At 48.1% G+C, this 27,003-nt stretch overlaps 1 protein-coding gene and 1 pseudogene across 1 annotated transcript; both read left to right on the top strand.

Annotated features, from left to right (window-relative positions):
* The first annotated feature begins 2,966 nt into the window (after window positions 1-2,966).
* Window positions 2,967-4,252, top strand: LOC136455095 (cytochrome P450 94A1-like; annotated as a pseudogene).
* An 18,472-nt stretch (window positions 4,253-22,724) lies between these two features.
* Window positions 22,725-26,682, top strand: LOC136489624 (probable xylan O-acetyltransferase 11). The gene is made up of 4 exons (XM_066486233.1): window positions 22,725-23,113; window positions 23,229-23,449; window positions 25,303-25,674; window positions 25,802-26,682. The coding sequence occupies exons 1-4, from the start codon at window positions 23,048-23,050 to the stop codon at window positions 26,316-26,318; spliced, it is 1,176 nt and encodes a 391-aa protein (XP_066342330.1). The 5' UTR covers window positions 22,725-23,047; the 3' UTR covers window positions 26,319-26,682.
* Window positions 26,683-27,003: the final 321 nt, after the last annotated feature.

Genomic DNA, 27,003 nt, shown 5'->3' with positions numbered 1-27,003 from the left:
TGGTCACCACGCAGCTGCGTTCTTTCTACTGGTGGCCAGCTGTCCTCTCTTATAGGCGGCGCCCAACCTCATCTCTCTTCACCTCACGAGATGGTGCTAAATGTCAGGAAACCAGCAACATCTACACGAAAGCCCACCTAGTCCATAGCCCATCAAGCTCATCGGTTTAACCCCAACCTGCAAAGTCAATCATTTGATAGTTTTTGCATCAACCGAATAAATCTTTGTTACTCAAAAGAAAAATATGAATAAATCTTTAAAATAAAATACTACATCTATTCTAAAAAGATTAATAAAATTATTTTGACTCAGTTCGAGTTCATGTTTCTATAATATGCACTTGTTAATTATTATATGCACTTGAACTTGATCATGTATGCTCTTAGTCATGCACTTGGTCTACGGGTTGGTATTCCGTATTGAGTTTTCGTATATCGACCGTGTTCGACATAAATCCGCTCGAATTGGTTCATTTTCGAAATTCTCGATAATTCGTAAGTTCGCGTTCGTTTTCGTGTCCGGCTTTACCGTTTTCGCTTTCGTTTTCGTATTTCAAATGTAAAAGTAGAAAACAATTTAGGAGTTTTTCGACCGTTTCCGACCATTTCCAACTGTAAGCCACCACACCCACACTCACACTCACACCCCCCACCCCACCCCCTCTCCACCATTGTGGCCTCTCACTGCACCGCACCTACCAAATAGACATCCACCATGGAAGAAGACAAAGGTGAAGTTCCTGTGAGCTATAATTTTTATATAAAAAGTATCTCAATTTGATGTCATATAAGAAAGATATGATTTTTTCAAAACGGCAAGAAGTATCTCAATTTGATGTCATATAAGAAAGATATGATTTTTTCAAAACGGCAAGGGCTTGTACGGGATTAATATGATACTGAAACTTTATATTATTATTTTTTAAGCATCTTAATGATCTCAAATGCAAAAATCTAAAACTATAAATTTATAGATCCCACCGAGAGCTATAACTTTCGTATAGAAGATATCTTCATTTGACACCATATAAGAAAGATATGATTCTTCCAAAACGACAAGTGCGTGTACGCGATTAATATGATGTTGGAACTTTATATTATTTTTCTTGAGCATCTTAATGATCTTAAATGCAAAAACTCAAAACTACAAATTTGTAGATCTCATCTAGGGCTACAACTTTCATATAGAAAGTATCTCCATCTGACACCATGTAAGAATGATATGATTTTTTCAAGACGATAGCGCTTGTACGCGATTAATATACTGCTGAAACTTTGTTTAATTTTTTTGAGCATCTTAACGACCTTAAATGAAAAAACTCAAAACTATAAAGTTGTAGATCTCGTCGAGAGCTATAATTTTCATATAAAGATCATCTTCATCCAAAATCGTATGAAAAGATACATTTTTTCGTGCCATGCCGCGTCAGTCTAGATGGCGCGGCGCTACAGTGCTGCCACGCCAACCGGCACTGGCGCAGCAAGGATTTCCACGTGGAAATCACTGTCCGACGTGGCAGATCGTGCCGCGCCGATGCATGCGATGCGGCAGCGTATTTTGGTCGCGCCACGGATTTTGGTGCGGCCAAAAGTGTTAGATTTAAAAATAAAAAAGCAACGGTGTTATATTTGGAATTTGTTTTAGAAAAAAATTAAAAAAAAACTTTTTTCTCAATTGAAAATAACATTCATGGAAAGAGGATTAGAAAAGGGATTGAGTTTTCTTAGTTCGATGAAGAAGCTCTTACTTTCCAGAGTGCGGAGGAACACATGAAAAAGAATAAGAGTATAATGGACCAAAATTTAGAGTAAGATTTTTTGTTCTTTAATATTAGATATATAGATATAGATGTATACAAGTGCCACTGCGAACATATATCCTCCTAAATCTTTCTCTCCACAAGCAACTCCCCAATATCTTAATATCTAAATTTTAAACATGGCATGTAAGTAATGGTCTTCTTTCTAATCATCCATCGACCCTTTTGATGGGATAGTTTTACTCTTATTGTACACGATATAAGACGAACTGTGGGTAGATAAAAGGAAAACAAAGCCTAGTGGACTTGGCTCACAAATGCTCGTGTCTAGGCGTGGGTCCAGGCGACACTTGGCATTAACATCGGAGGGATGTGTGGCTACAACACATCTTGTGCGAGAGGGCATTAAAGATATGAAGGCACGCCGAATCGATGGCCTCCTAGGATGTCCACGTACATTCTATTTATTTGGTGTGTTAGATTGAAATTCCATGACTCGGATGAAGCGCGTCACAACCGGCCTTCCTCCGTACGCATTCAATGAAGTATGGCTTCCCTGGTGATCGTACCTGGCACGCAAATGGACGGTGGCGCGTAGCAGGGGACGATGGATTCTCAGCATGCATGGCCGGTGCCTAATTAGTATGGTGGTCGGCACGCATGCGGGCGTGCTGGGGCCCAGGAAAGCGTGGGTGGTCGGCACCGTCCATTCAATGACTTCTCGGCATGCATTCAATGAACTGGGAGCATGCGCACTATTTAGCGGACATCACACTTATCCTCTTTCTCTCTCTCGTGTAAATGGCAGGCGGCAGCAGCTGCTTGCTCCTCTACTCCCTCCCTCACTCTCAGCAGCGGCACAGGAGCTCTGGCGCCGGCAGGCGGGTCCGGCGCAGCGGCCATCGGCACAGGAGGCCCCCAGCGCGGGCGAGGCCTCGCTCACGCTGCCGGCGTGCGTACTCACCTAGGGCGGGCCCCACGCAAAGGTGGCGTGGCGGCGCGGGGGGAGCGCGCAGCGGGTGTGGTGGCGCAGTGGCATAGCCTGAGCGCGCGGCGTGGCGTCCCGGCGTCCCGGCATCATGGCCTCAGCAGTGGCGGGCTCCCACGCGGAGGCGGAGGCAGCGTTGCTGCTGCGGCGCGCGACGAGCAGCTGTTCTAGACGAATGCGACCTCCGTGCAAGAACAATGGAAGCCATCCACCTTGCCTATGTGCTCGTCTTCCTCTTGCCCGTCGTCTTCCTCCTCCGTCTCCGGCGCCGCGGGCCTCCTCCAACCAAGCGGCCAGCAACAACGACGGCCCACTGCCCGTACCCCCCAGCGGAAGCTAGTGTCGCACGCCTTCTTGTCCCGCTCGCTCCACCAGTTAACTGACGGCGTCCTCGACGTGCACCTACGCCGCCTCTTCCTGTCGCTCCTGGACGACGCCGCCGTGAGGGACGGCAGGGTCGTCGACCTACAGGATGTGCTGCGCTGGTTCGGGTTCCGCGCCATCTGCCACATCACGTTCGGTGTAGAGAGCGTGGACGACGGCGACGATGACCCCGCGACGTAGGAGGCGCTCTTCGCGACATTTGACACGGCCGTCGCGATCTCCTTCCGGCGCGCGCTCACGCCGGCCACGTTCGTGCGACGGCTCACCAAGCTCCTCGACGTTGGCAAGTCGCACCGGCTCCGGGAGGCCGTCCATGTCATCGACGCCTACGCCATGTCCGTCGTTGAATCGAAGGCGGCGGCGTGTCATAGGAACGGCGTCGACGACGGGAGCGTGGACCTGCTGTCGTGGTTCATGGCGGCCATGGACGACGATGGCGGCGGCGGCTGTAGCGAGCTCGGCGCCATGTTCCCCACGCTAGCGGCCAAGCTTCGGTTCTTGCGGGACGTGGCCGTCACCTTCGTGCTCGTCGGGAAGGATACGACGTCGTCGGCGCTGACCTGGTTCTTCTGGTTGCTCGTCGCGAACCCGTGGTGCGAGCGGCGTGCGCAAGAGGAGGCCGCGTCATTATCGTGCGATGACGATGGCGAGGTGAAGGGGATGCACTACCTGCACGCTGCCATCACCGAGGCGATGCGCTGTACGCGCCTGTGCTATTCAACGGTCGGGTCGTAGTGCGCGATGACGTGCTGCCGAGCGGCGCGGCGCTGCGAGCGGACTGGTACGCCAACTACTCGATGTACGCGATGGGGCGGATGTAGAAGCTATGGGGTGAGGACTGTTTGGAGTTCATGCCGGAGCGGTGGCTCAGCGAGCGCGGCGAGTTCATGCCGGTCGACGTCGCGCGGTACCCGATGTTCCATGCTGGGCCGCTGTTGTGCCTCGACAAGAAGATGGCGTATGTGCAGATGAAGATGGTCACCGCGGTCGTACTCCAGAGGTTTAGGGTTGACGTGGTGGCGCCGATGGCTAGCATGGAGGCACCGCTGGCGTACGAGATGACGACGATGATGAAGATGAAAGGAGGGCTGTTGGTACGGCTCAGGAGGCGAGAAGAATAGTCCTGAGTCATGACAGGCTAGTGATGCTAGTTGTTCTTCCTTGACACGTGAATTGTTTGGAAAAAGACTGCATAGAAGTCATCACACCACACAAAAGACAGAGTCCCCGTCTGATGTTTGAAATAGCCGGATACAGGCACCGCTATAGCTAGATTTTGCCTCTGAAAAACCTGATGCTAAGGTAATCCACATTTAGCGCTAAATTATTCTTGCCGCTACTGGCTGGAAACCAGTTTAATCTAGGAAGTGTATGCAGTTGCAGTTATGAATACGAATGAATCGTAGCTCAAAGAGAGGACAACCAGAGTGGCACCACAAAAAGTCAAAATGATGGACCCACCCACAAAAAATTAAAATAATGAACTCACATGATACGCAAAATTAAATAGGAGGAAGGTTATTAGAGTAGAAAATTAGAGATACGAAGGCATGCTGTCTAGGCGACCTCCCAAGGTGTCCACGTATGTTCTATTTAGTTGGTGCGTTAGATAGAAATTTTACGACTCAGATGAAGCGCGTCACAACCAGCAACCTCCATGCATTCGGCAGTGGATAGATGAAGTAAGTGGACGCGTTCAATGAAGTAGATAAAAAATTGAATGACCATACATGCAAGGACAATATAAATTGTAGGTGTACTTTGCATACAAAAAGTTAGTATAGTAGAGGGCTTTACATCACTGTGCTTTCACATGTCCTTTACATAAAAAAGTTACTTTGACAGGAGGAATTTACATCACATGTGCCTTCTCCCTTTACATTAATGAATTTACTATCAATAGATACTAGGCAGTAAATTTCCATGCTTGCACAGGTGCCTTCCTAAGCTATCCAGAAATTCACTCAATAAATTTGAAAGCACTGGATATCTTCACCTACACAGGGTGCGTTGAAAGCAGGTGAACACATTTAATGCCTCACATCCATGCTACCATCAGTTAAAAAATAAGTTGGACAGGTGGGCACATTTAATGCCTCCCATCCTTACCATCAGATAAAAACAATTCACCGGTCATGCAGGACAATTTGTACTTACACATGCATCCATGCATCTAAAAGACGGCTTGGATTGTGTGCACGTTGCTACCGAGGTGGTCGGTGGTTGAGGTTGGTCGTCATTAATACGGCTACCATACTTACATCTGCACCTTGGTGGCCTCTGACAGTCCCATGATACCCTAAGCAAAGCTGAGCACAGGACCAGAAAAGATGTAAGACATGCATTAATGAGTATATTTATTCCCATATCAGAGAGGCTTCGGTTCCCAGCTTGGCTTTGTGGGTTATACGAGATCTACAACAACAATTCGGATGTTACTACTGATGCTCCAGAGGACAACCCAGAGAAGGGAAGCAGCTGCCATCAAAGTTCAGAAAAACCAACATAGGCATCAGGCAAGAAGATCCTACAAGCTCCACTATGCTTCTGTTCTTGTAGTGCAAATTGCATTGCGAGCAATGGCAGCATGAAAGGAGTTCAGATTTAAGAAGCAATCTACGGGAGCAGTTACAATTCAGGTGGTTTTGGGCTATTTTGATGAGTACGATGGCACCCGTGTAGAATCTTACGTCTAGAGTCTTTTTAGATAAAAAAAAAGAATTTTGCTCTAAAATACCATATATGTGTATACGTGCTAATTTTTTTCTAAAGATATTGGATATGGTCGAGAGTACCCAATCGTAGCTGTATGTATATGCACCCCTAGCTTTGTTAGTCAAACATTTGTATATTTTAAACCATTGATCTCCATCAAAATTATATAGATTCATGCCGCTATTTATTTGGTGACTCTAGAAATTAATTTTATTATTATACAGCGGAGGCAATATATTTTTAAATTCACTATGAGAAATGATTTCATAATATATAATTCATAAATTGTGAAACAAAAAAATATTTAGTGATGGTAAAGGATCATAATATTTGACATATAACAAAGCTAATGTAATATGTCAAATAAATAATAGAAGTACCCTTGCGTCAGGAGTGAAGGTGTAACACCTCTGGTGTTACGAGCTCACTAAGCACTGAGATTATGACCTAAGAGATAGATCTATTAATATAGTGAGTTAGTTATGTAAATGCCTATATGTGTTAATGAAAAAAAATCCTAACGTGAAGAGTAGAATAAGTAGTTCTAAACATTGGCACGGAAGCAATTTTTATAAACAAAATAAAATATAACTTGTACTTAGTACTTGAATAAAATTTGGAGCACAAGTTTAATAGATGAAAAAGCAACTTTTGTTTTGGTAAATAAAAGTCGTTCGATAGTATTTTGATAGATCATGTTTGTGCATTGTATTGCATGTATTGCTTGCGGATACTCCATCCATACGTGTCACGTGTGTCGTATGGTGCATGACTGACTCGTTCCTATTCTAGAGTTAATGCTAAACTGTGGCTTTGTGCTTCGCGTCGCCTGTGGTTCATGCCTGCCATGACCCGCGTCTCCCCGTACTCTTTTCTACGCTCTTGTCGGAACCTTGTCCTGTAGCCGTATTAGTCATTAATGGCCTCAGACATCACTCGCCTCGAACGCACAAAAAAATCGGTCGATTCTTTTATAGTGATCTCATGCTGGAACCTTGGTGGACCGTGCTAGGACCACTGACCGCTCTGCCTTTATAAGCAGGGTCTGGCTTAGCTGTTGGTACCACCACTCGGTGCACTTTAGCTCACCTAGCTTTTCCTTTTGAGCTAGCTTTTCGCTTAGTCCTTCCTTACAACCATCGCCAGTTATGGTAGGAGCCTGGGTTAGTAGTTACTACCTGAACACTGAGGGTTTTCCTAAGATCCTGTATGCCACCCTACAAAAGCTCAAAGTCAAAGATCGTCCCGAGTATGAGGGCCATGAGTATGAAAAGCATGGCACTGAGCGTTATGAAGTTACCATCTACATTGGGAAGAGTGAAGAGTTCTCTGACATCACTGAAGCCTGGAATGTGGCCGCAACCGGGTTTTGCTTCGTCGACACCTACCAGGTTGTGGCCCGCAAAGCCTTATGTTACATTTGCTAGATCTATGAAGAGCCCATTGTCTATACCCCCATGAGGTTCTTTCCACCTTTGGAAAAGAATCGATGGAAATGGAGGGCACGCATGGAGGCTTTGCAAGGGCAGGATGCGCAAGAAGATAGTCCTACCACGGTGCACTTGACCACATACCTGCTTGCTCTAGATGAGCAGTATGACCGGCAAGCCTTGGAGCTGAGGAAGTGCCTTTAGCGAGCCGAGGAAGCCGAGATCTTCTCCAGGATGCCCAGGTGCGGCTTGCCGAAGCGCATGCCAGTGTGGTAGCCACTGAGAGTCGGGAGACTGCCATGTCAAAAGCTCTGAAGGAGGCTGAAGATCGACATACCTATCAGTTGGGAGAGGCCTACCTTGTCACCAGGGCCAAGCGAAGGACGCTAGCTACTGAACAGTAGGATCCCTTGATCGTGGAGGGGATCCCTATCCACCCACCAGAAAGAAGAAGAACCGGTGTTGCAGTACCGCCAGCACCTCCACCCTCGGAAGTGTCAGAAGTAGAACCCTTGATTCCTCTCACTCAGCCATTATCAAGAGAGGAGGCAGATCCATAGCCAGGGCGGTAGAAGAATCCACCGAGCCCGGGAATGAAGATGTGTGGTCCAAAGTAGATTAGTTGCCTTGGAATGATGTACCCATAGTTAGTAGTGTCTTTCGTCGCTGTCCACCGATATTGTAATCTTTCCGTTGTATTTCATCCATAGTTGTTGAGGTAGTCCAATCTTAGGAAAAGTGAACGATGTGTCGAGAATGGGAGAGTAAGTGCCCGTATGTTGTACCAGCACAAGGACATTCAGAATATGCATTTTATTTATTTCACTGTGTTATTGTGTCCATCTACCTTAAGTCTTGTTAGAGGTGCTTACGTTTTTCGAGGCCGATGTTAACTGGGTTACAAGAGAAATTATCATTCAGATGCCAGCAGACCAGACATGATTGGATAACATAGGACACTATATCGACTAATTGTGATTGTCTCAGCAGAACACTTGAATCTCTTTAATCAGATCCATTGTTGGATTTGAAGTCCGTGTCCCTTGTTGCGAAAGGAACCCTTGTTGTTTCAATATTCCCTTGCAATACTCCTTTGATTCTATGGTCTATGACCCCACCATCTTCATTGCGTGTAAGTTGGTAGTAGTTGCCTAGTTAATAGCTTATGGAGCCACGACAAAACCGAGGGCCCCTGTGGAATAGCTGCCACATGGTGACGCTACTCGGCACACACTGGTATCGAGGTTGTTGACCAAGTACCTTTACCAAATTATACCGCCATACCACTTTTGATACAAATATTCGGGTGTTTGAACGGGAAATCCGCGACGGGTTGATGAAATAGTGTCTCTCAAAGTAAACAAGAGGAGGTGGTTTCAGAGAAAGCATGTATGTTGCGATCTCACTTCATACAAAGGTTGGCACATATTGTGGACAAGGAAGGGAACGAAAGAAGAACACCTGGGAAAAGTTAGCCTTGGGTAGTAGGGAGTGCTTAGAAAAGCCTGAGTGGATGTTAAGTCCCAAGCACTATGGCTAGCTCGACCACGCTACGCTTGTCGGGTCGCTATCACCGCGTGCCCCACAGACGCCGTCAGTGTCGGGCCCATTAGCACCCTATCCTCGCATGGCCATGACATCATGCCGCACTCATCGTCCTCGTGCACTGTGCGCTTCTCCTTTTCTCGGCCTCTGGTCTGCTCTTGATCCTTGCCCTTGTCCCTGTACCAGACCCCCTCCCTTCTTTCTTCTTTTGGGGACACGGTCGCCCACACGCCTTCCTCGTCAAGCGAACCCTCTCTCCTCTCTTTTATTCCCCTCCTCCGCTCGCTTATGTAGGGAGAGCACCATGGCCAACTTTATCCCCACAGCGTGAACCAATAGTGTATCCCATCCATGCCGTCTCCACTTCTGGTGCGCTGCGCCCCATCTCCGTTCGCCACTATAAGATGCCCTTGGTCCTTGCTCTTCTTCTTCATCCCCATCTCTCTCAAATCCTAAGAAGAGCTACGAGATCCAGTCATCATTGTGAAACTATGTTCGTCTCACAGAGGTGATGGTGTAATCTGAGAAGAAGGGATCTGGTTTTCGAAGAAGTTCAACTCTACCATTGATTAGTTTGGTCTTAGGGTTCATAATGTTTGACTTCTTAGTCTCCTATTTCTAGATCTGTTGGTCATACGCCATGTTTTGGATAATCATTATCTTGTTGTTTCTCCATTGCCCTCATCTATTCTGACTTCTGGAGTAAGCCTTGGTTGTACTAGGTTGCTCTTAACTATGTAACTTTAAATCCTGTTGTAATTTAGTGTTCGACATCGTGTAATCTTTGGTGTAATTCTAGATTTATGAAATGTGTTGTAGTTTTGCCTAAGGGGAGTGGATCCTAATGTACTCTTTTGTAAACCCTCGCGTTAGGAGACGTACTTGTATTATAGTTTTTGCTCTTTCCACCTATAATATAATCCTAGCCAATGTTGTACTTTGAATCTAAGTGTGTTAGTTGCCTGAGCCCAACTCCATCAAATAGTTCTTTCCACTAATATGTCATTGATTTACTAGCCTAGAATAGGCACCATGTAATGACAACCAACCTCTATGTTGGTTTACAACATTGTAATGAAAAAAGCCATGTTACCTTTTCTTCCCATATTATTCCCATTTAATGTACCAAATAGACCAACCTTTCGTAGCAACGCGATGAGAAAACATATTAGAAATATGAGCCATATTTTCCAAGATTTTTCCTACACCAAGCCCATCACCCGCAGCGAAGCACGGGCAATAATGGCTAGTTAAAGATATATGGCGCGCCGAATCGGCGGCCTCCCAGAGTGTCTATGTACTATCTATTTAGTTGGTGCGTTAGATAGAAATTCCATGGCTCAGATGAAGCGCGTCACAGCTAGCCTTCCTCCGTGCATTCGGCAGTGGGTAGATGAAGCAAGTGGATGCATTCAATGAAGTAGGGCTTCTCTGGTGATTGTACGCGGCACGTAAATGGATGGTGGCGTGTAGCGGGGACGGTGGATTCTCAGCATGCATGGCCGGTGCCTAATTAGCATGATGGTCGGCACGCATGCAAGTACACGTGCATGCATGCTGCTGGGTCCTTGCTTGCTTTGCAGAGCTAGGCTCCACCATGGTCCTCTCATGTAAAATGGTGCTCCTTCCTCCTTCTCTCTCTCGTGTAAATGGCAGGCGGCAGCAGCACCGCTCCTCCCCTCCTCTCTCTCCTTTCCACGCTCTCGCTCTCTCCCTCGCTCCTCGTTGAGACCGCCGAGGCTCCCCGCACACTATGCGCGGTGCAGCGGCATCCCCCGGCACGACACCATGGTGCGCCGTCCAACATCGGTGGCCGTGGCCGCGTCTGAGCCCCTGCTCTCCCCCGGCGCTACCTCGTCCCGCCGGTCTGCGTGTGCTCGACGAAACCCTAGCTACCTCTTCCTCGCCATCGATGGTGGTGGCAACGAAACTCGATGCCTGGATTTGGCAATACCTCACCCTCTTCTTCTCCTACCCTGATGCGGGTCACCCCTGAAGTGGCGGCGGGCGTCCTCTTCTTCTCCTCCCCCGACGCTGGTGGCTCCGGAGCGGTGACGGGCGAGTCGGCCACGTCAAGCCCCTATGCAGGCGGCGCACCGCCGTGGGTGGCCCCTGGAGCGACGGCCCCCAGCACGGTTGCCCCCTATGCCACACCTAGGTAGGCGTGCGCCACCCATGCGATAGGGCCATCGCCGGTAGTACGCTTGACCTAGATTCGCGTCTGTGGGCCTGCATCCTGTGTTTTCCTTCCTTCTCCTTTCTTCATCCGGCTTGTGCCTTACCTGTGTCATTGTTCATGGTTTCATAAATGGACATGCCTAGGATTTGCACAGTACTTGGGCTTCCTCAGCTTATGGTTTTGTCTCTCCTCCATGCTATACTCGCAACGGTAGCTATGCCGGTGCTGATGCTCCTTGGCTCTGAAGCCCAGGTGAGTTCCCACATCCTCCTCTTCTCTTGCTCCTCATTAGGCGTTGTAGCCCATCCCCTCTCCAGCAGACGTACGAAATTGGAATGTCAAATTGTGTTGGTTTCAGAAAGGGGACACAGAGGATAAGCAAGATTGCTTTGCTGGGGATTCTTGTTGATCTGGGGGGACAACTCCATCTGCCTTCCTCACCTTTGGGTAAGAAACCCGTGTTATGGTTTGTTGCTCTATATGCTAGCTTTCTGTTGCCTATAGTTTAAGTGTTCGATTAAATGCCTATTCAAGTTGTGATCTCGGCAGCCTCCACAGCTGATACTTATTTTTCTATTCTTGTATGTGCTATTGTTGGCTTCGATGTCACCTCCTCCCCTGCGCCTGCTGCCCGCACTGGTGCACCCACTATTGATCCTACTGTGCTACATCAGTACATTCGCTCCCTCATCCTCTATCCAAACATGGATTCATAAGGTGGTGTTGTGCTCTCTATGGTTCTGTGCGATTCAACTCTTCCCCGTAAAAAAACTTATGGAAAGCAGAATGGTGGACACTTGATTTTTAGGAACATGAGGTGGACCTAGACTTGCGGGGTTTGAGTTAAGATGTCCTAAAATGATGATCATCTTTTAGTAATCCAACTAAACCTTACATGGTTAATTACTCCACTAGCAAAGGATGCTATTTCTCGGTGCATGTCGTTGTGCCTACCTACAATAGATCAAATGATGCCATTTTGTTCGTCCCTGAGGCTACTCTTATTCACTACATTCTCTCTATTTTCGTATTGTGGTGGATTCATTGTAGTGGATTGCAGGTTCAACTTATCGTTGTGTTCTCTTTCAGTACCATGTCTGTACCTTTGAGAGTTTGTTGTCTGTTGTATCTCCAGGACTTCCTTCCTGTTAATGCAGTGAAGCACAATTACTGTGTATTCAAGGATTTAAATCACTCCAGTCTTACTGAATTGTTTCCCCATGCTAATTTGGGACACAACTGCATACAGTGTGATGCATGCATTTATTTTACAAATTTCATTCCCACACACTGCTTTATTCTTTAGAACCCTTGCAGATTTGAGTACTTCCTGCCTATCCAAACTACTATTTCCCCCCCTAATGGTCAGTTCTAGTGATGGAAATATTTTTTGCTCCATAGCTTGTGATGAAGATGGATTCGCTATGCTACGAGAGAAAAGATAATATATATGTTTCGCTGCCTGTTGGTAGCTTGGATTCTTGCAAAGGATGGTAGTTTTCTACTTCTGCCTATGGATAGGGTTGTTATGTCTACAGGCTCCATTTTTTTTTGTTTCCTTCACACCAGAGATCCCTGAATATTTGGTTTGCTGCTTCCTGCTAGGCAGAGAATCCTAGATTAGGTCTACAGATTTTATCTCTACTGCATATGTAGATGAGGCTAACATTATGTGCTTCTTTGTAGTCCTAATCTAGCTGCGAAACATTACATGCAACAAAACATATATGTTTGGGCCACCATAGATCCGTGGTGAGGATCATTGCCATAGGCTCATGTGGTTTGCTGTTTTGCAGTGATTGTATATTTCCTTATAGAATTAAGTCTGTGAATATCCATCTTGAGGGTTGGTGCTACATGTGCTGATGTCTGCTGATTTTTTTGTGTCTGTATATTTTCTCTCAAAATTTAAATTGGATATATATGTGATGCACTTCACCTCAGTGTGTGGATCCTTATAATTCGGATTGGTTTACTTGATAGTTCTGGTGTGGTATCCATGGGACTGTTTTGGTGCGGGATTCATCTAATTCTTTGTTTTTTTGCATGGTCAGTGATTTTTGTGGTACAAAGCCTGATTTGATTGAATTCGATTTTTTCTGTTGTCGTCTCCAGGTGGGACACTGATGCCAATGTGTTCATTGTTGCCATGCTATAATAATGGTACAGCTATGACATGTGTGCTGCATTCTTTCTAAATATTATTTTCAATTTTCATGTTGTTCTTACATGATCTACCCCTCCTTACATGAAATTCTACAACTTCTATCAATTTTAGCAAATATTCTACATGTAACAACAACAAAGCCTATGGAATATACCCAAAGACTTAGCCTTAGATAGGAGTGCTTAAAAAATAGCTATTCACATGCCTGAACCTTGATTGCTTCTCCTGGGTTCCAACTCTAGCCTACCCTAATTTGTTTGGGACTTAAAGGGTTTGTTGTTGTTGTTGTTGTATTCTACATGTAACATGTGAATATTTCGCATTGTGGCATGGATTAATAATCAAACTCTCTACTTTTGTGCCATTCCTGTGAGTCGTTACCTTATGCTACATAATCGCAGGCTGTGTCATACCTACATTTAGAGATATGGCCTAAATCAGGATGATTACAACCAGGTGGCAAGAATTTAGGCACCTAGTAAGAGGGCCCTACAACTTATATAATATAAACACACTGATTGATGCTGCTGCTGTTAGTGCTCTGGACGAACCTGATAATACACTGGGGACCAGAAAATTTAACAACCTGGCTTCACAGTGGTTGCTTAATCTTTTTATTGGTTCAACAATATAGTATATGAATTCATGGCCATCCCCAGCACAACCTAAAATACTGATCAGACTAGGGATTATCCAACAACACAACTTTGCACTGGATGGTTTTGGTCCCCAGATGGTTTTCTTGGGGGGTTAGTTACTGTATCCTCTGGTCTTAGGAATCAACATTTAATATATGTTTTGAACGCTCTTTTACTTTCTTAATTCAATGGCAGGGCTCCTGCCTTTTTTCCAAAAAAAAGTTTTGTACTTAGTCCACTGACTCAAGTCATACTTTCTCAGCGCACTCGACACGGACGGCAAGAGCATGGGCTCCAAGTCTGGCAAGAAGCGTGGGTCCGCGCCGCTCCGCGTGTACAACCTCGGCAACACCTCGCGCGGTGGCCGTCACCCTCATGGTCGCCATCCTCAAGAAGCTCCTCGGTAAGAAGGCGCACAAGCGCGTCGTCACAATGTCGACCAACGGAGACATGTCATTCATGCACGCCAATGTTAGCCACGCCGCGCGCGACTTCGGCTACCGCCCTGCCACCTCGCTCGAGGTTGGCCTCCGCCATTTCGTTGGCTAGTTCATACAGTACTACAAGGTCGACGTCAGGGGCGGCGGCAATGTCCTCGTCGACAAGACCGCCAAGAGGAAATCCATGCCCATGTTCGCAGCATCATGAGGACCCGCGCCACCACTGCGGTGTGTTCCCTGGCCCGACTGTCCACCACCAAGTATGCATTCAATTGTCCTTGAAGGCTAGCTAGCTAGCAATGTCCAGTAACTTTACAAGGTGCTTATTGTTTAAGCCTTGCTGCTTTTGCTTCTTCATGATGCTACCATAGTAGTGCTTAGTGCCATGGAAAAGGATCCATAGATAAACTAAACTTAACTGCTTAAAGGAGAAAAAAGGTAGAAAAAGATGTGGGTATCAGGGTGTGGTATAGATAGACAACAGAGCAAAGCAAAGGGAGCCATGTCTGAACAAAGGTCACTAGCATCCTCGTGGTTCAGATAATTCTGCTCAAATTATTACTATTTTTTTGGCTCAGATACTATAGTAAATTATTCTTGTTCATGGTGAGCTCATCTTCATCTAAGCACATTTTGAGACTATCAGCTTCTTGCTTCTACCAATGTACTCCGGCTCCTGCTTGATGTTTTCTTTGATAGTCTCTAGCTTGCAGCACTTATCTCTGGTTTTTTCTTAAAATGTTGAAATAGGTTGGCATTTGAATAGGGGGCTTATGCGGGTGATTAGTGTTGATTGTGGAGTGTCTTGTTATGAAGGGGGAACCGGGGGGGGGGTTATAGGCGATTGCCAGTGGGTTTAGAGGGTGGGTGCGTGCCATTATTTGCGGCACTGAGCAGGATCGGGGGCTGAGGGAATTAGGTTTGTGGGGATAGCAGCGGCAGCATCGGGCCAATGGAGGTGACATCACGAATGGTGTCGTGGGGCGGTGGTGTGACCTATGGTGGGTGGCGATGCAGAAGAGACAACGGCGTGACACTGAGAGGACGACACCAGTGTGCGGGAAAGGGAGCACGGGTGAGTGGCCACTGGTGGTGCACGTGGCTTTAATTTGCACGTGGTCTGCTATGCGCTTTGCTGGTTGCATGGGTGTAGAGTAAAGGTAGCTAACTCTGGCGCACCCAAGCAACTAGGAAGTGGAGGCGACGTGGAAGGGAAACATTGGCGGGTCATGAGGTGGGGAGAGTGTCAGCCATGGTGCGCTCCCTGCGCGAGCTTGAGTGGAGGGAGGAAAAAGGAGGGGAGAGGGGTTCGCTCGACGAGGAGGCGTGCGAGCGGCCGTGCCCAAAAAGAAGAAAAAGGAGGGGTCTGGTACAGGGGCGAGAGCGAGAGTCAAGAGCCGACAAGGTATGGGAAAAGGAGAGAAGCGAACTATGCGAGTGAACAAGGCGAGTGCGGCATAGCTAAACGAGAGCTAAATGAAGTGGGTCCTGGTCTTGACAGCGTCCGCAGGTGTCAATGCGTGCGTAGCGCGGTCAAACCGGACACTGGGATTAGGACATGGCGTCAATTTAAGCATTTCAATCACTCCAGACTACTCATATACTAACTTTTCCTTGTTGCTCTTCTCTCTCTTCAGAAACCGTATTAACTCAGTTACTTCAAAAAAGCACTGCTTCGTCAACCCGTTGTGGATTTCCTGTTAGAACACATGGATATTTTCTAAAGGAGAATATTTTGTTGCGAGAACGATTCGGTGGTGTAACTTGGCAAAGGTGCTTGGTTAACCACCTTTATACTAGCGAGAGCGATACGGTGGTGTAAATTGGCAAAGGTGCTTGGTTAACCACCTCTATACCAGCGCGTGCCGAGCAGCGTCGCCGTGTGGTAGATGTTCCACAGGGGCCCTCGGTTTCGTCACGACACCATAAGTATTTAACCAGGAAACTTTACCAACTTACATGCAATGAAAGCAGTAGGGTCACTGACCATGGAACCAACAATGGATTGTAAGGGAAGATTCAGACAAGGGTTCCTTTCACAGCAAGGGGCCAGGAAATCAAATCCCACAATGGATTTAATTTTTAAGGAAATTCAAGGGTTCTGTTGGGACACCCACAATTAGCTGATATAGTGTTCTCTGTCATCCAATCATAGATGGTCTACTTGCATCTGAATGGTTGCTTTTCTTATAACCCGTTTGATTTTTGCCTCAAGAACCCTAAGTAAGTCTAACAAGGTCTAAGGGTAAATCGACATAACAAACACAACAGATAAAGCAAAGTGCACGTCCCAAACACCCTTATACAGGTACAACATATAGGCACTCACTCTCCCATTCTCGACACATCGTTTGCCTCCTACGACCCGACGATTCTTAACATCTACGAATGAAATACAATGGAAAGATTACAACACTAGAGGATGGCGATGAAAAGCACTGCTAACTATAGGTACATGTCCCTAGGACAACTCATCTACTTCATCAGACCAAACGGCTTCATTCTCAGCCTCGGTTGGTTCTTCTTCTGCACTGGCTAAGGATCTGCCTCCTCTCGTGGTGGTGGCTAAGTGAGGGGAAGCAAGGACTCTACTTCTGATACCTCCGAGAGTGGAGGTGCTAGTGCTACTGCAACACCGGTTCTCCTTTTCGGTGGGTGGACAGGGATTCCCTCCAAGACCAAGGGTTCCTGCCTTTCTGTGTCAAGCGTCCTATGCTTGGCCCTTGTGACCAGATAAGCATCCTCCAGCTGCTGGGTGTGCCGACCTTTAGCCTCCTTCAGGGCTTCCGCCATGGCAGTCTCATGACTTTCTGTGGCTGCCACATTGGCGTGCGCCTAAGCGAGTTGCACTTCGAGCATCCTAGAGAAGATCTTGGCTTCTTCGGCTCGGCGGAGGCACTTCTTTAGCTCTGAGGCCTGCCGGTCATACTGCTCATCTAGAGCAATCAAATACGTGGCCAGATGTACCACAGTTGGGCTGTCTTCTTGCGCATCCTGCCCTTGCAAAGCCTCCATGCAAGCCCTCCATACCCGTTGATTCTTTTCCAAAGGTGGAAAGAACTTCATGGGGGTATGAGCAATTAGGTCTTCATAGATCTGACAAAGATGCCACAAGGCTTTGCGGGCCACAACTTGGTAGGTGTTGATGAAGCAAAACCCGGTTGCGGTCACATTCCAGGCTTCAGTGATATCGAGGAACTCCTCACTCTTCCCAATGTAGATGGTGACCTCACATCGCTCAATGCCATGTTTCTCATACTCATGACCCTCGTACTCGGGGTGATCCTTGACTCTGAGTTTTTGCAAGGTGGCATATAGGATTTTGGGAAAATCCTCAGTGTTTAGGCAATAGCTGCTAACCTAGGCTCCTGCCATCCTTGGTGGATGATGATTACAAGGAAGGATCAAGCGAGAAGCTTGCTCGGGAGAAAGGCTATGTGAGCTGAGACTTACCGAGCGATGGTACCAAGTGGCTAGGCTAGGCCTTTTGTAATGGCGGAGCAGTCATTTGTCCTGGTGTAGGCCACCATTTAGTCTGGCGCGGAGACCAATAAAAGGAAAGCGGCAAGATTTTTACGCGCACGAGACGAGCAGTGTTTGAGGCCATTCCCTAAGCTATCCAAAAATTCACTAAGTAAATTTGAAAGCACTGGACATCTTCACCTACGTAGGGTGGGTCGAAAGCAGGTGGACACATTTAATGCCTCCCCTCCATGCTACCATCAGATAAAAACAAGCCGGGCAGGTGGACACATTTAATGCCTCTCCTCCTTACCATTAGGTAAGAACGATTCACCGACCATGCAGGAATATTTGTACTTACACATGCATCTATGCATCTAAGACATGGCTTGGGTTGTGTGCACATTGCACCCGAGGTGGTCAATGGTTGGGGTTGGTTGCCATTACTATGGCTACCATACTTGCATCTGCACCCATGCATGCAGAGGCGTCCATTCCTTATGCCTTTGTGCTTCGTGTCGCCTATGGTTCACGCCTGCCGTGACCCGCGTCTCTCCGTACTCTTTTCTAGGCTCTTGTCGAAACCTTGTCTTGTAGCCATATTAGTCATTAATGGCCTCGGACATCGCTCATCTCGAATGTGCGAAAAATTCGGTCGATTCATTTATAGTGATCTCGTGCTGGAACCTTGGTGGACCGCGCCACAACCACTGACCGCTCTTCCTTTATAAGCAGGGTCTAGCTTAGCCGTTGGTACCACCACTTGGTGCACTTTAGCTTGCCTAGCTTTTCCTTTGCAGCTAGCTTTTCGCTCAGTCCTTTCTTGCAACCACCGCCAGCGATGGTAGGAGCCGGGGTTAGTAGTTACTGCCTAAACATTGAGGGTTTTCCTAAGATCCTGTATGCTACCCTATAAAAGTTCAGAGTCAAAGATTGTCCCCAGTATGAGGGCCGTGAGTTTGAAAAGCATGCCACTGAGCGGTGTGAAGTTACCGTCTATATTAGGAAGAGTGAAGAGTTCCCCGACATCACTAAAGCCTGGAATATGACCACAACTGGGTTTTGCTTCATCGACACCTACTAGGTTATGGTTATCAAATCCTTGTGGTACCTTTGCTAGATCTATGAAGAGCCAATTGATCATACCCCCATGAGGTTCTTTCCACCTTTCCAAAAGAATCAATGGGCATGGAGGGCTCGCATAGAGGCTTTATAAGGGCGGGATGGATAAGAAAATAGTCCTACCGCAGTGCACTTGACCATGTACCTGCTTGCTCTGGATGAGCAATATGACCGGCAAGCCTTGGAGCTGAGGAAGTGCCTTCGGTGAGCCAAGGAAGCCGAGATCTTCTCCAGGATGCTCCAGGTGCAGCTTGCTGAAGTGCATGCCAGTGCGGCAGCTGCTGAGAGTCGGGAGACTACCATGTCGGAAGCTCTGAAGGAGTCTGCAGATCGACATGCCCATCAGTTGGGAGAGGCCTACCTTGTCACTAGGGCCAAGCGAAGGACACTGGCTGCTGAACGGCAAGATCCCTTGATCGTGGAGGGAATCTCTATCCACCCGCTAGAAAGAAGGAGAACCGGTGTTGAAGTACCGCCAGCACCTCCACCCTCGGAAGTGTCAGAAGTAGAACCCTTGATTCCTCTCACTTAGCCATTGCTAAGAGAGGAGGCAGATCCATAGCCAGGGCGGTAGAAGAATCTGTCGAGCCCGGGAATGAAGATGCGTGCTCCAAAGTAGATTAGTTATCTTTGGATGATGTACCCATAGTTAGTAGTGTCTTTCGTCGCTGTCCACCGATATTGTAATCTTTCCGTTGTATTTTGTCCGTAGTTGTTGAGGTAGTCCGATCATAGGAAAGGTGAACGATGTGTCGAGAATGGAGAGTAAGTGCCTGTATGTTGTACCAGTATAAGGACGCTCGGAATATGCAGTTTATTTAGTTCGCTGTGTTATTGTGGCCATCGACCTTAAGTCTCGTTAGACATGCTTAGGGTTTTTGAGGGTGATATTAAGTGGGTTACAAGAGAAATTACCATTCGGATGCGAGCAAACCAGCCGTGATTGGATAACATAGGATACTGTATCAGCTAATTGTGGATGTCCCGGTAGAACACTTGAATCTCTTTAAATCAGATCCGTTGTTGGATTTGAAGTCCTTGTCCCTTGTTGCGAAAGGAACCCTTGTTGTTTGAATCTTTCCTTGCAATACTCCTCTGATTCTGTGGTCTATGACCCCACCGTCTTCATTACGTGTAAGTTGGTAGTAGTTGCCTGGTTAATAGCTTATGGTGCCGCAACGAAACCGAGGGCCCCTGTGGAACAGCTGCCACATGGTGACGCTACTCGGCACGCGCTGGTATCGAGGTTGTTAACCAAGTACATTTACCAAGTTACACTGCCATACCACTTTTGATACAAATATTCGTGTGTTTGAACGAGAAATCCACAACGGGTTGATGAAATAGTGTTCTCTCAAAGTAAATAAGAGGAGGTGGTTTCAGAGGAAGCATGTATGTTGTGATCTCACTTCATACAAAGGTTGGCGTATATTATGGACAAGGAAGGGAAGGAAAGAAGAACACCTGAGAAAAGTTAGCCTTGTGTAGTAGGGAGTGCTTAGAAAAGCTTGAGCGGATGTCAAGTTCCAAGCACTGTGCCCAGCTCGACCATGCTACGCACGCCGAGTCGCTGTCACCGCGTGCCCCACGGACGCCGTCAGTGTCGGACCCATTAGCACCCTATCCTCGCATGGCCGTGACATCATGCCACACTCGCTGTCCGCGTGCACTGTGCGCTTCTCCTTTTCTCGGCCTCCGGTCCACTCTTGATCCTCGCCATCGTCCCCATACCGGACCCCCTCCCTTCTTTCTTCTTTTGGGGGCACGACCACTCGCACGTCTCCCTCGTCGAGCGAACCCTCTCTCCTCTCCTTTATTCCCCCCTCCGCTCGCTTGAGCAGGGAGCGCGCCATGGTCGGCTGTATCCCCACAGCGTGAACCGATAGTGTATCTCATCCATGTCGTCTCTACTTCCGGTGCGCTACGCCCCATCTCTGTTCGCCACTATAAGATGCCCTTGGTCCTTGCTCTTCTTCTTCATCCCCATCCCTCTCGAATCCGAAGCAGAGCTACGAGATCCAGTTGTCATTGTGGAACTAGGTTCGTCTGACAGAGGTGATGGTGTAATCTGAGAATAAGGGATCTGGTTTTCGAAGAAGTTCAAGTCTACCGTTGGTTAGTTTGGTCTTAGGGCTCACGATGTTTGACTTCTCAGTCTTCTGTTTCTTGATCTGTTGGTCATACGTCATGTTTTGGATAATCATTATCTTATTGTTTCTTTATTGTCCTCGTCTATCCCGACTTCTAGAGTAAGCCTTGGTTGTACTAGGTTGCTCTTAACCATATAACTTTAAATCTCAGTGTAATTTAGTGTTCGACGCCGTGTAATCTTTCGTGTAATTTCAGATTTACGAAATGCGTTGTAGTTTTGTCTAAGGGGAGTGGATCCTAATTCACTCTTTTGTAAACAGTCACGTTAGGAGAAGTATTTGTGTTGTAGTTTTTGCTCTTTTCACCTATAATATAATTCTAGCCAATATTGTGCTTTGAATCTAAGTGTGTTAGTTGCTTGAGCCAACTCCATTAAATACTTTTTTCCACTAACATGTCATTGATTTGCTGGCCTAGAATAGGCACCATGTAATGACAATCAACCTCTATGTTCATTTACAACATTGTAATGAAAAAGCCATGTTATCTTTCCTTCCCATATTTTATCATTTAATATACCAAATAGACCAACCTTTCGTACCAGCGATGAAAAAATATATTAGACATATGAGCTATATTTCCTAAGATTTTTCCTATACCAAGCACATCATCCGTAGCAAAGCGCGGGCAGCAGTGGCTAGTTGTATATAATGGCCAGAATAGAGATTTTGGTGGAAAAAAAATCCTCCAAACAACATTTTTAATTGGTTATCTAAATATATTCATATTTTATTTCTAATTTTTCGCTATCTAAAGATAGAAAATGATACCGACTCTTTAAAATGCCAACAAGATATAGAAAAATTGTTGGATAATGAAAAAATATAGAAAACGATTTTTATGCAAATGACTCTCATAATGATGATTTGGAGAGTGAGTTATAGATAGGCTTTTGGAGATGCTCGTATTCACTTATAGGAAGTGATTAATTTAGGAGAACTGTTAAAAGGTGTTTTTACTACATATACAACTCCTTCACCATTTCCTTTTCACAAAATGAACCTAATTTGCGTGCTGGTTGTGTGGTGGCGCAATTTTTAGTCCTAAATTAAAACATGCGCCCTTTTTTGTTTTCCTTTATTTATCAGAAAGCACGATTCATAGCGTGTCGTCAATTAACTAAGGAACAGTACTGAATATTGATGGCGAGGTTTGAATTGAAGGAGCTTGGGGTGTTAAAATTTTGAAGGAGCACCCCTACGTGACAGCAACTGTAAAGTGCAAACAAATGTCAACTTGTTCGAACCTCAACGAATTCCATCGGCCTGTTCGCTGGTTGGTTTCTGGACTGGTTTGGGCTGGCTGGTGCTGGTTTGTTGTGAGAGGAAAATACTGTTGGCTGACTGGTTTGGGCTGGCTGAAACCAACGAGCGAACAGGCTGCATATCAGAACAACGAGAGCACACAAAAGTTCGTCGGGATTTAAATTTATTTGATTTGACCCAGATATGTCCTCCTGCACCGCGAAACAGTCCGTCCGAATAAAATATAATTTCGGCAACCAACCCCAAACCGAAGCACACAAATTTCCGCGCGATCGAGTTCATCTGCCGGAATTCCGTCGGATGGGGGAGATCCTCCTAACCCAACCGCAAGAATCTGAGGAGCAGGGAGCAGCGGCCCCCGCCCCCCTCCACCTCACCTAACCCGCCCGGTGGTAAAGGCAAATCTCACCGGCCGTGCGGTACCAGCCGCCGCTCGGATTTCGCCAATAAAAACTCCATTGACGAAAGCTTGCCGGTGTCGTCCTGCCCACGACGCGCGCGGTTGTTACAGCGAGAGCGGGAGCGGACCCCGGTCGGTCGAGGGACGAGCTGGACCCCTACCCGGGCTACCCCTGCCCCGCGTTATATCTGCTGCGCTGCACAGACCACAGAGAGAGAGTCGAGTCCAGCTCGGCCGGTCAGTAGCGGATAGCTCGCCTCGCCAGCCGCCGCGCGCCCCAGATCCCAATGCGCCCCGCCGCGTCGCTCTAGGCCGCGGAAGTTAGCTGCGTGACACGCCGGGGACGGTCGTGGTTGCCGTCGCGCGCGGACGTACGGGTGCGCCGTGCAGCCATCATCAGCCATGAAGGTCCTCGCCGTGCTGGCGCTCGTCGCCGCCGCCGCGCCGTTCCTCCGCGCCGCCGGCCAGGTACGTCCGCGCGCGCGCGTGGCTATCTGCGTGCGCCAGAGGCGTGTGTCCTCTTGGTCTCTGCTCTGACGGGCGCTATGCCATGCATTGCCTGTGTTTATGACCGTGCGTGCAGGGCGAGGAGGGGGCAGGGCCGCTGCCGTTCGCGGTGGGCGCGGCGCCGGCGGGCTGCGACGTCGCCCAGGGCGAGTGGGTGCGCGACGACGACGCCCGCCCGTTGTACCAGGAGTGGGAGTGCCCCTACATCCAGCCGCAGCTGACGTGCCAGGCGCACGGCCGCCCCGACAAGGCGTACCAGAGCTGGCGCTGGCAGCCGCGCGGCTGCTCCCTGCCCAGGTACGACGGTTCGCAGTCGCAACCCTCCGTCCTCCCTCCTCTCCTCGCCGTCGCCGGCACCGGCCGCCTGCCGGCATCCGTCTCGCTCTTTTCTGCGTCGTGTGGCCAGCAGTAGCACGGTGAACATTGCGTGCGCCGGTTGCAAGAATCCAATGCTCCTGCTCCTTTTTGGCGAGAGAAACGCAGGAACCGTGCCCCCGCTGTGCTCTGCCTGCAGTAGGAACTTGCAAGAAACCGTGAAGAAAGCTAGCGAGGAGTTACTGCTACTGCTTGCTTTCTGTCTTTTCTTTTTTACAAAGGTTAAAAGGACACACACCACACGGTAACAAAGAGGTTATTGTTACGCGTCATCTTGGAGCATCTCGATCCTCGAGAGCTGCGCTCACCTGTGACTTGTGTAGGACGCCAATAATGCGCGGCAGGGCCGGGGCCGTGGTACGTCCGATAGCACACAGGGCTACAGTGCGCAGGGCAGCAGTTTGCAGTTGGTGAACCATGTTCATGTCTAGAGGTAGTACAACCATCAATGGCAAGTTTCAAAGAAAGAACCGCCCACCGTATTTTTCAGCAAATAAATAATATTTTTAATTCACAACAGATTAGCATAAGTATCAATATAAGCCAAATTTCAACGAAACTAAGAGGGCTAGTAAAATTAGCTTCTTGAACCATGAACTCCTCGTCAGAGCTTAGCGATCGAACTAGGCTTGACTTATAAGCCGTACTTTTTCAGTCAACGAATAATATTTTTTCTCACACCAAATCAGTCAACCGTACTTTCAGTCATGGCTTATCAGTCAACCAAGCCCAAACAAACACAAACAGGGCGCTAGGTTTGTTTGCGAGACAAAAGAAAATCCATATCATTAGGATCAGCAAAGATTCTGATATATAACTAACTGATCCTATATAGGAGTGCTATTTTATAGCGACACACACCAACCACAGATATGACATGAACAACCTGTAGTGTTCATCATACAAACAGGGCGCTAGGTTTGTTTGCGAGACAAAAGAAAATCCATATCATTAGGATCAGCAAAGATTCTGATATATAACTAACTGATCCTATATAGGAGTGCTATTTTATAGCGACACACACCAACCACAGATATGACATGAACAACCTGTAGTGTTCATCAGTTACTTATAGTTACGCTTGATTTCAGCAGAACGGGCCTAATTTGGTTTCCGGTTCAAATTCCCAACCGCAACAGACTAAACGTGGTCCATCCATCGGCGCTCGGGACACGTCGTAACGCGATCTTGGTCAGCAGACAGCGAGGCCCATGCACGTTTTGTGCCCTTGCGAGCCGTCGCATTCCGGCGACGTAACGTAACCTCTGGCCTGCCTGACCACCACCAGCAACACAGGGCAACGGCATGCGGCGACGCAGACCGAACCGGCGAGGCCACTAACCTACGACTCGGCTGGGGGCCCAAGATCCGGTGCCTGATTTGGTCAACTGTCCACTCCACTCCATTCACTCCCCAGGATGCTAGTGGACGTGTAAGTGCAGAGAGCAGAGCACAGGGCAGGGCAAGGCGTCTCGCCATGGTCCTGAGTCCCGACGACTCCTCTAAGCGGCAATGACCGATCGGGTGCGACGTCACGAATCGTGTAGTGGACTCGGGTCGTCGTTGCCTTCTTTGGTGCTGGCTGCACCGACAAGCTTTAACATTCTTTGGTGCTGGCCGTGGCCGGATTGCATGATGCCTGACAGCGATCACTAACCGTGTTCTGAATCCGTTTGACTTGGGCCGTGAATAACTGGGGTTAATTATGTATGATTTAAATTCCATCCGTCCGGGGAAACTGTTTGAACCTTGGAATTAATTGATCAACTAAGCAGCTTCAACGCGACGCTGATGCTGGAGATGCTGCGGGGGAAGCGGATGCTGTTCGTGGGCGATTCGCTGAACCGGGGCCAGTACGTCTCCCTGCTGTGCCTCCTGCACCGTGCCATCCCCGACGGCGCCAAGTCGTTCGAGACGGTGGACTCGCTGAGCATCTTCAGGGCCAGGGACTACGACGCCACCATCGAGTTCTACTGGGCGCCCATGCTGGCCGAGTCCAACTCCGACGACGCCGTGGTGCACTCCGCCGACGACCGCCTCATCCGCGGCGCGCCCATGGACAGGCACTACAGCTTCTGGAAGGGCGCCGACGTCCTCGTCTTCAACTCCTACCTCTGGTGGGTCGCCGGGGACAAGATCCAGATCCTGTGAGTACATGCTGCATGCCTGATCGAACGCCTGAACCTGTCGCTGCTCGCTGCTGCTGCTGCTTGTAATCCATTTGTTTATGTGATGAACTGATGAGCTGGTCTGGACGATCGATGAGTCGTGCAGGAGGGGCGCCGTCAATGACCCGAGCAAGGACATCGTGGAGATGAAATCGGAGGAGGCCTACCGGCTGGTGCTGTACCAGGTGGTCCGGTGGCTGGAGCGCAACGTGGACGCCAAGAAGTCGCGGGTGTTCTTCGTCACCGCGTCGCCAACGCACACAGAGGGCAAGGCGTGGGGCGACAAGGCGGAGGGCGCCAACTGCTACGGCCAGACGTCGCCGATCAGCGACGCCTTGTACCGGGGCAGCACGAGCCGGGAGATGATGCGGGTGACGGAGGAGGTGCTGGCCACGTCGCGGGTGCCCGTCGGGCTGGTCAACATCACGCGGCTGTCGGAGTACCGCCGGGATGCGCACACGCAGACCTACAAGAAGCAGTGGGTGGAGCCGACGGCCGAGCAGCGCGCCGATCCCAGGAGCTACGCCGACTGCACGCACTGGTGCCTCCCCGGCGTGCCGGACACGTGGAACGAGCTGCTCTACTGGAAACTCTTCTTCCCCAGCAACGATCAGTTCCTCTGATGATGATGCGGGCCTGCGTGCCTGCCTGCATACACACAGACACTTGGAAACGGACTGCTAGGGGCTAGCCCAAAGTAGCATGCATCCATCGCACGGCATGCACAGCGTCGATCGAAACAAAACAAAGAAATGTAGATGAAGAACTGAACCTCGTGTAACTGTGACGTGTGAGTGGTGTAGATGCATGCGTGTGCCATGCTCTCCGTTAGTTGTTCGTACGTATGGAGCTGAAGAAACCTTCCGTTGATGTAATCAGTTTTTCTTTCTTTCTTTTTTTGGGTCATTGTAAGATCGAGGCTTCTTTTTGTTCCAATTTCAAAGAATTCAGGGGGAAAAAATCTTCTTGTATGTAAACAAGATCATAGCTGCGTAATCCACATCATATGTTAAACACGGTACGTTGTCACCACAGACGTAATGTAACAATTTTTTTCGAAACGTATATAGAGGTTACAGATTCAGCAAACAACTCGGTTTTTTTTTTGAAGGGAACAACTCGGTTTGCTTGGGAAAAAAACATATGCCTGCATATACTGGGCTGAAAAAGTGAAAAGGACTTCCGTTCTACGGCCCATTAAGTCAAGGTCTACTTTGGGAAGTCTAGATTAGGCTTTTCCTATACAAGAAAGGACTAGTAAGTTAAACTATCTTAACTTTCACTAAATTTTTAAAGAAGTCTCGATAT

This window comes from Miscanthus floridulus, chromosome 1, assembly GCF_019320115.1.
Source record: "Miscanthus floridulus cultivar M001 chromosome 1, ASM1932011v1, whole genome shotgun sequence".
NCBI lineage: Eukaryota > Viridiplantae > Streptophyta > Magnoliopsida > Poales > Poaceae > Miscanthus > Miscanthus floridulus.
Note: the sequence above shows the minus strand (reverse complement) of the source record. Positions and strands in the feature narration are given on the sequence as shown.

Excerpts from the sequence above, each read along its gene's own strand:
- LOC136489624 (XM_066486233.1), top strand. The coding sequence starts at position 23,048 with ATGAAGGTCCTCGCCGTGCTGGCGCTCGTCGCCGCCGCCGCGCCGTTC. Across the intron at positions 23,114-23,228 it reads TCCTCCGCGCCGCCGGCCAG|GGCGAGGAGGGGGCAGGGCC; the intron begins GTACGTCCGCGC and ends CCGTGCGTGCAG. Across the intron at positions 25,675-25,801 it reads GGGGACAAGATCCAGATCCT|GAGGGGCGCCGTCAATGACC; the intron begins GTGAGTACATGC and ends TGAGTCGTGCAG.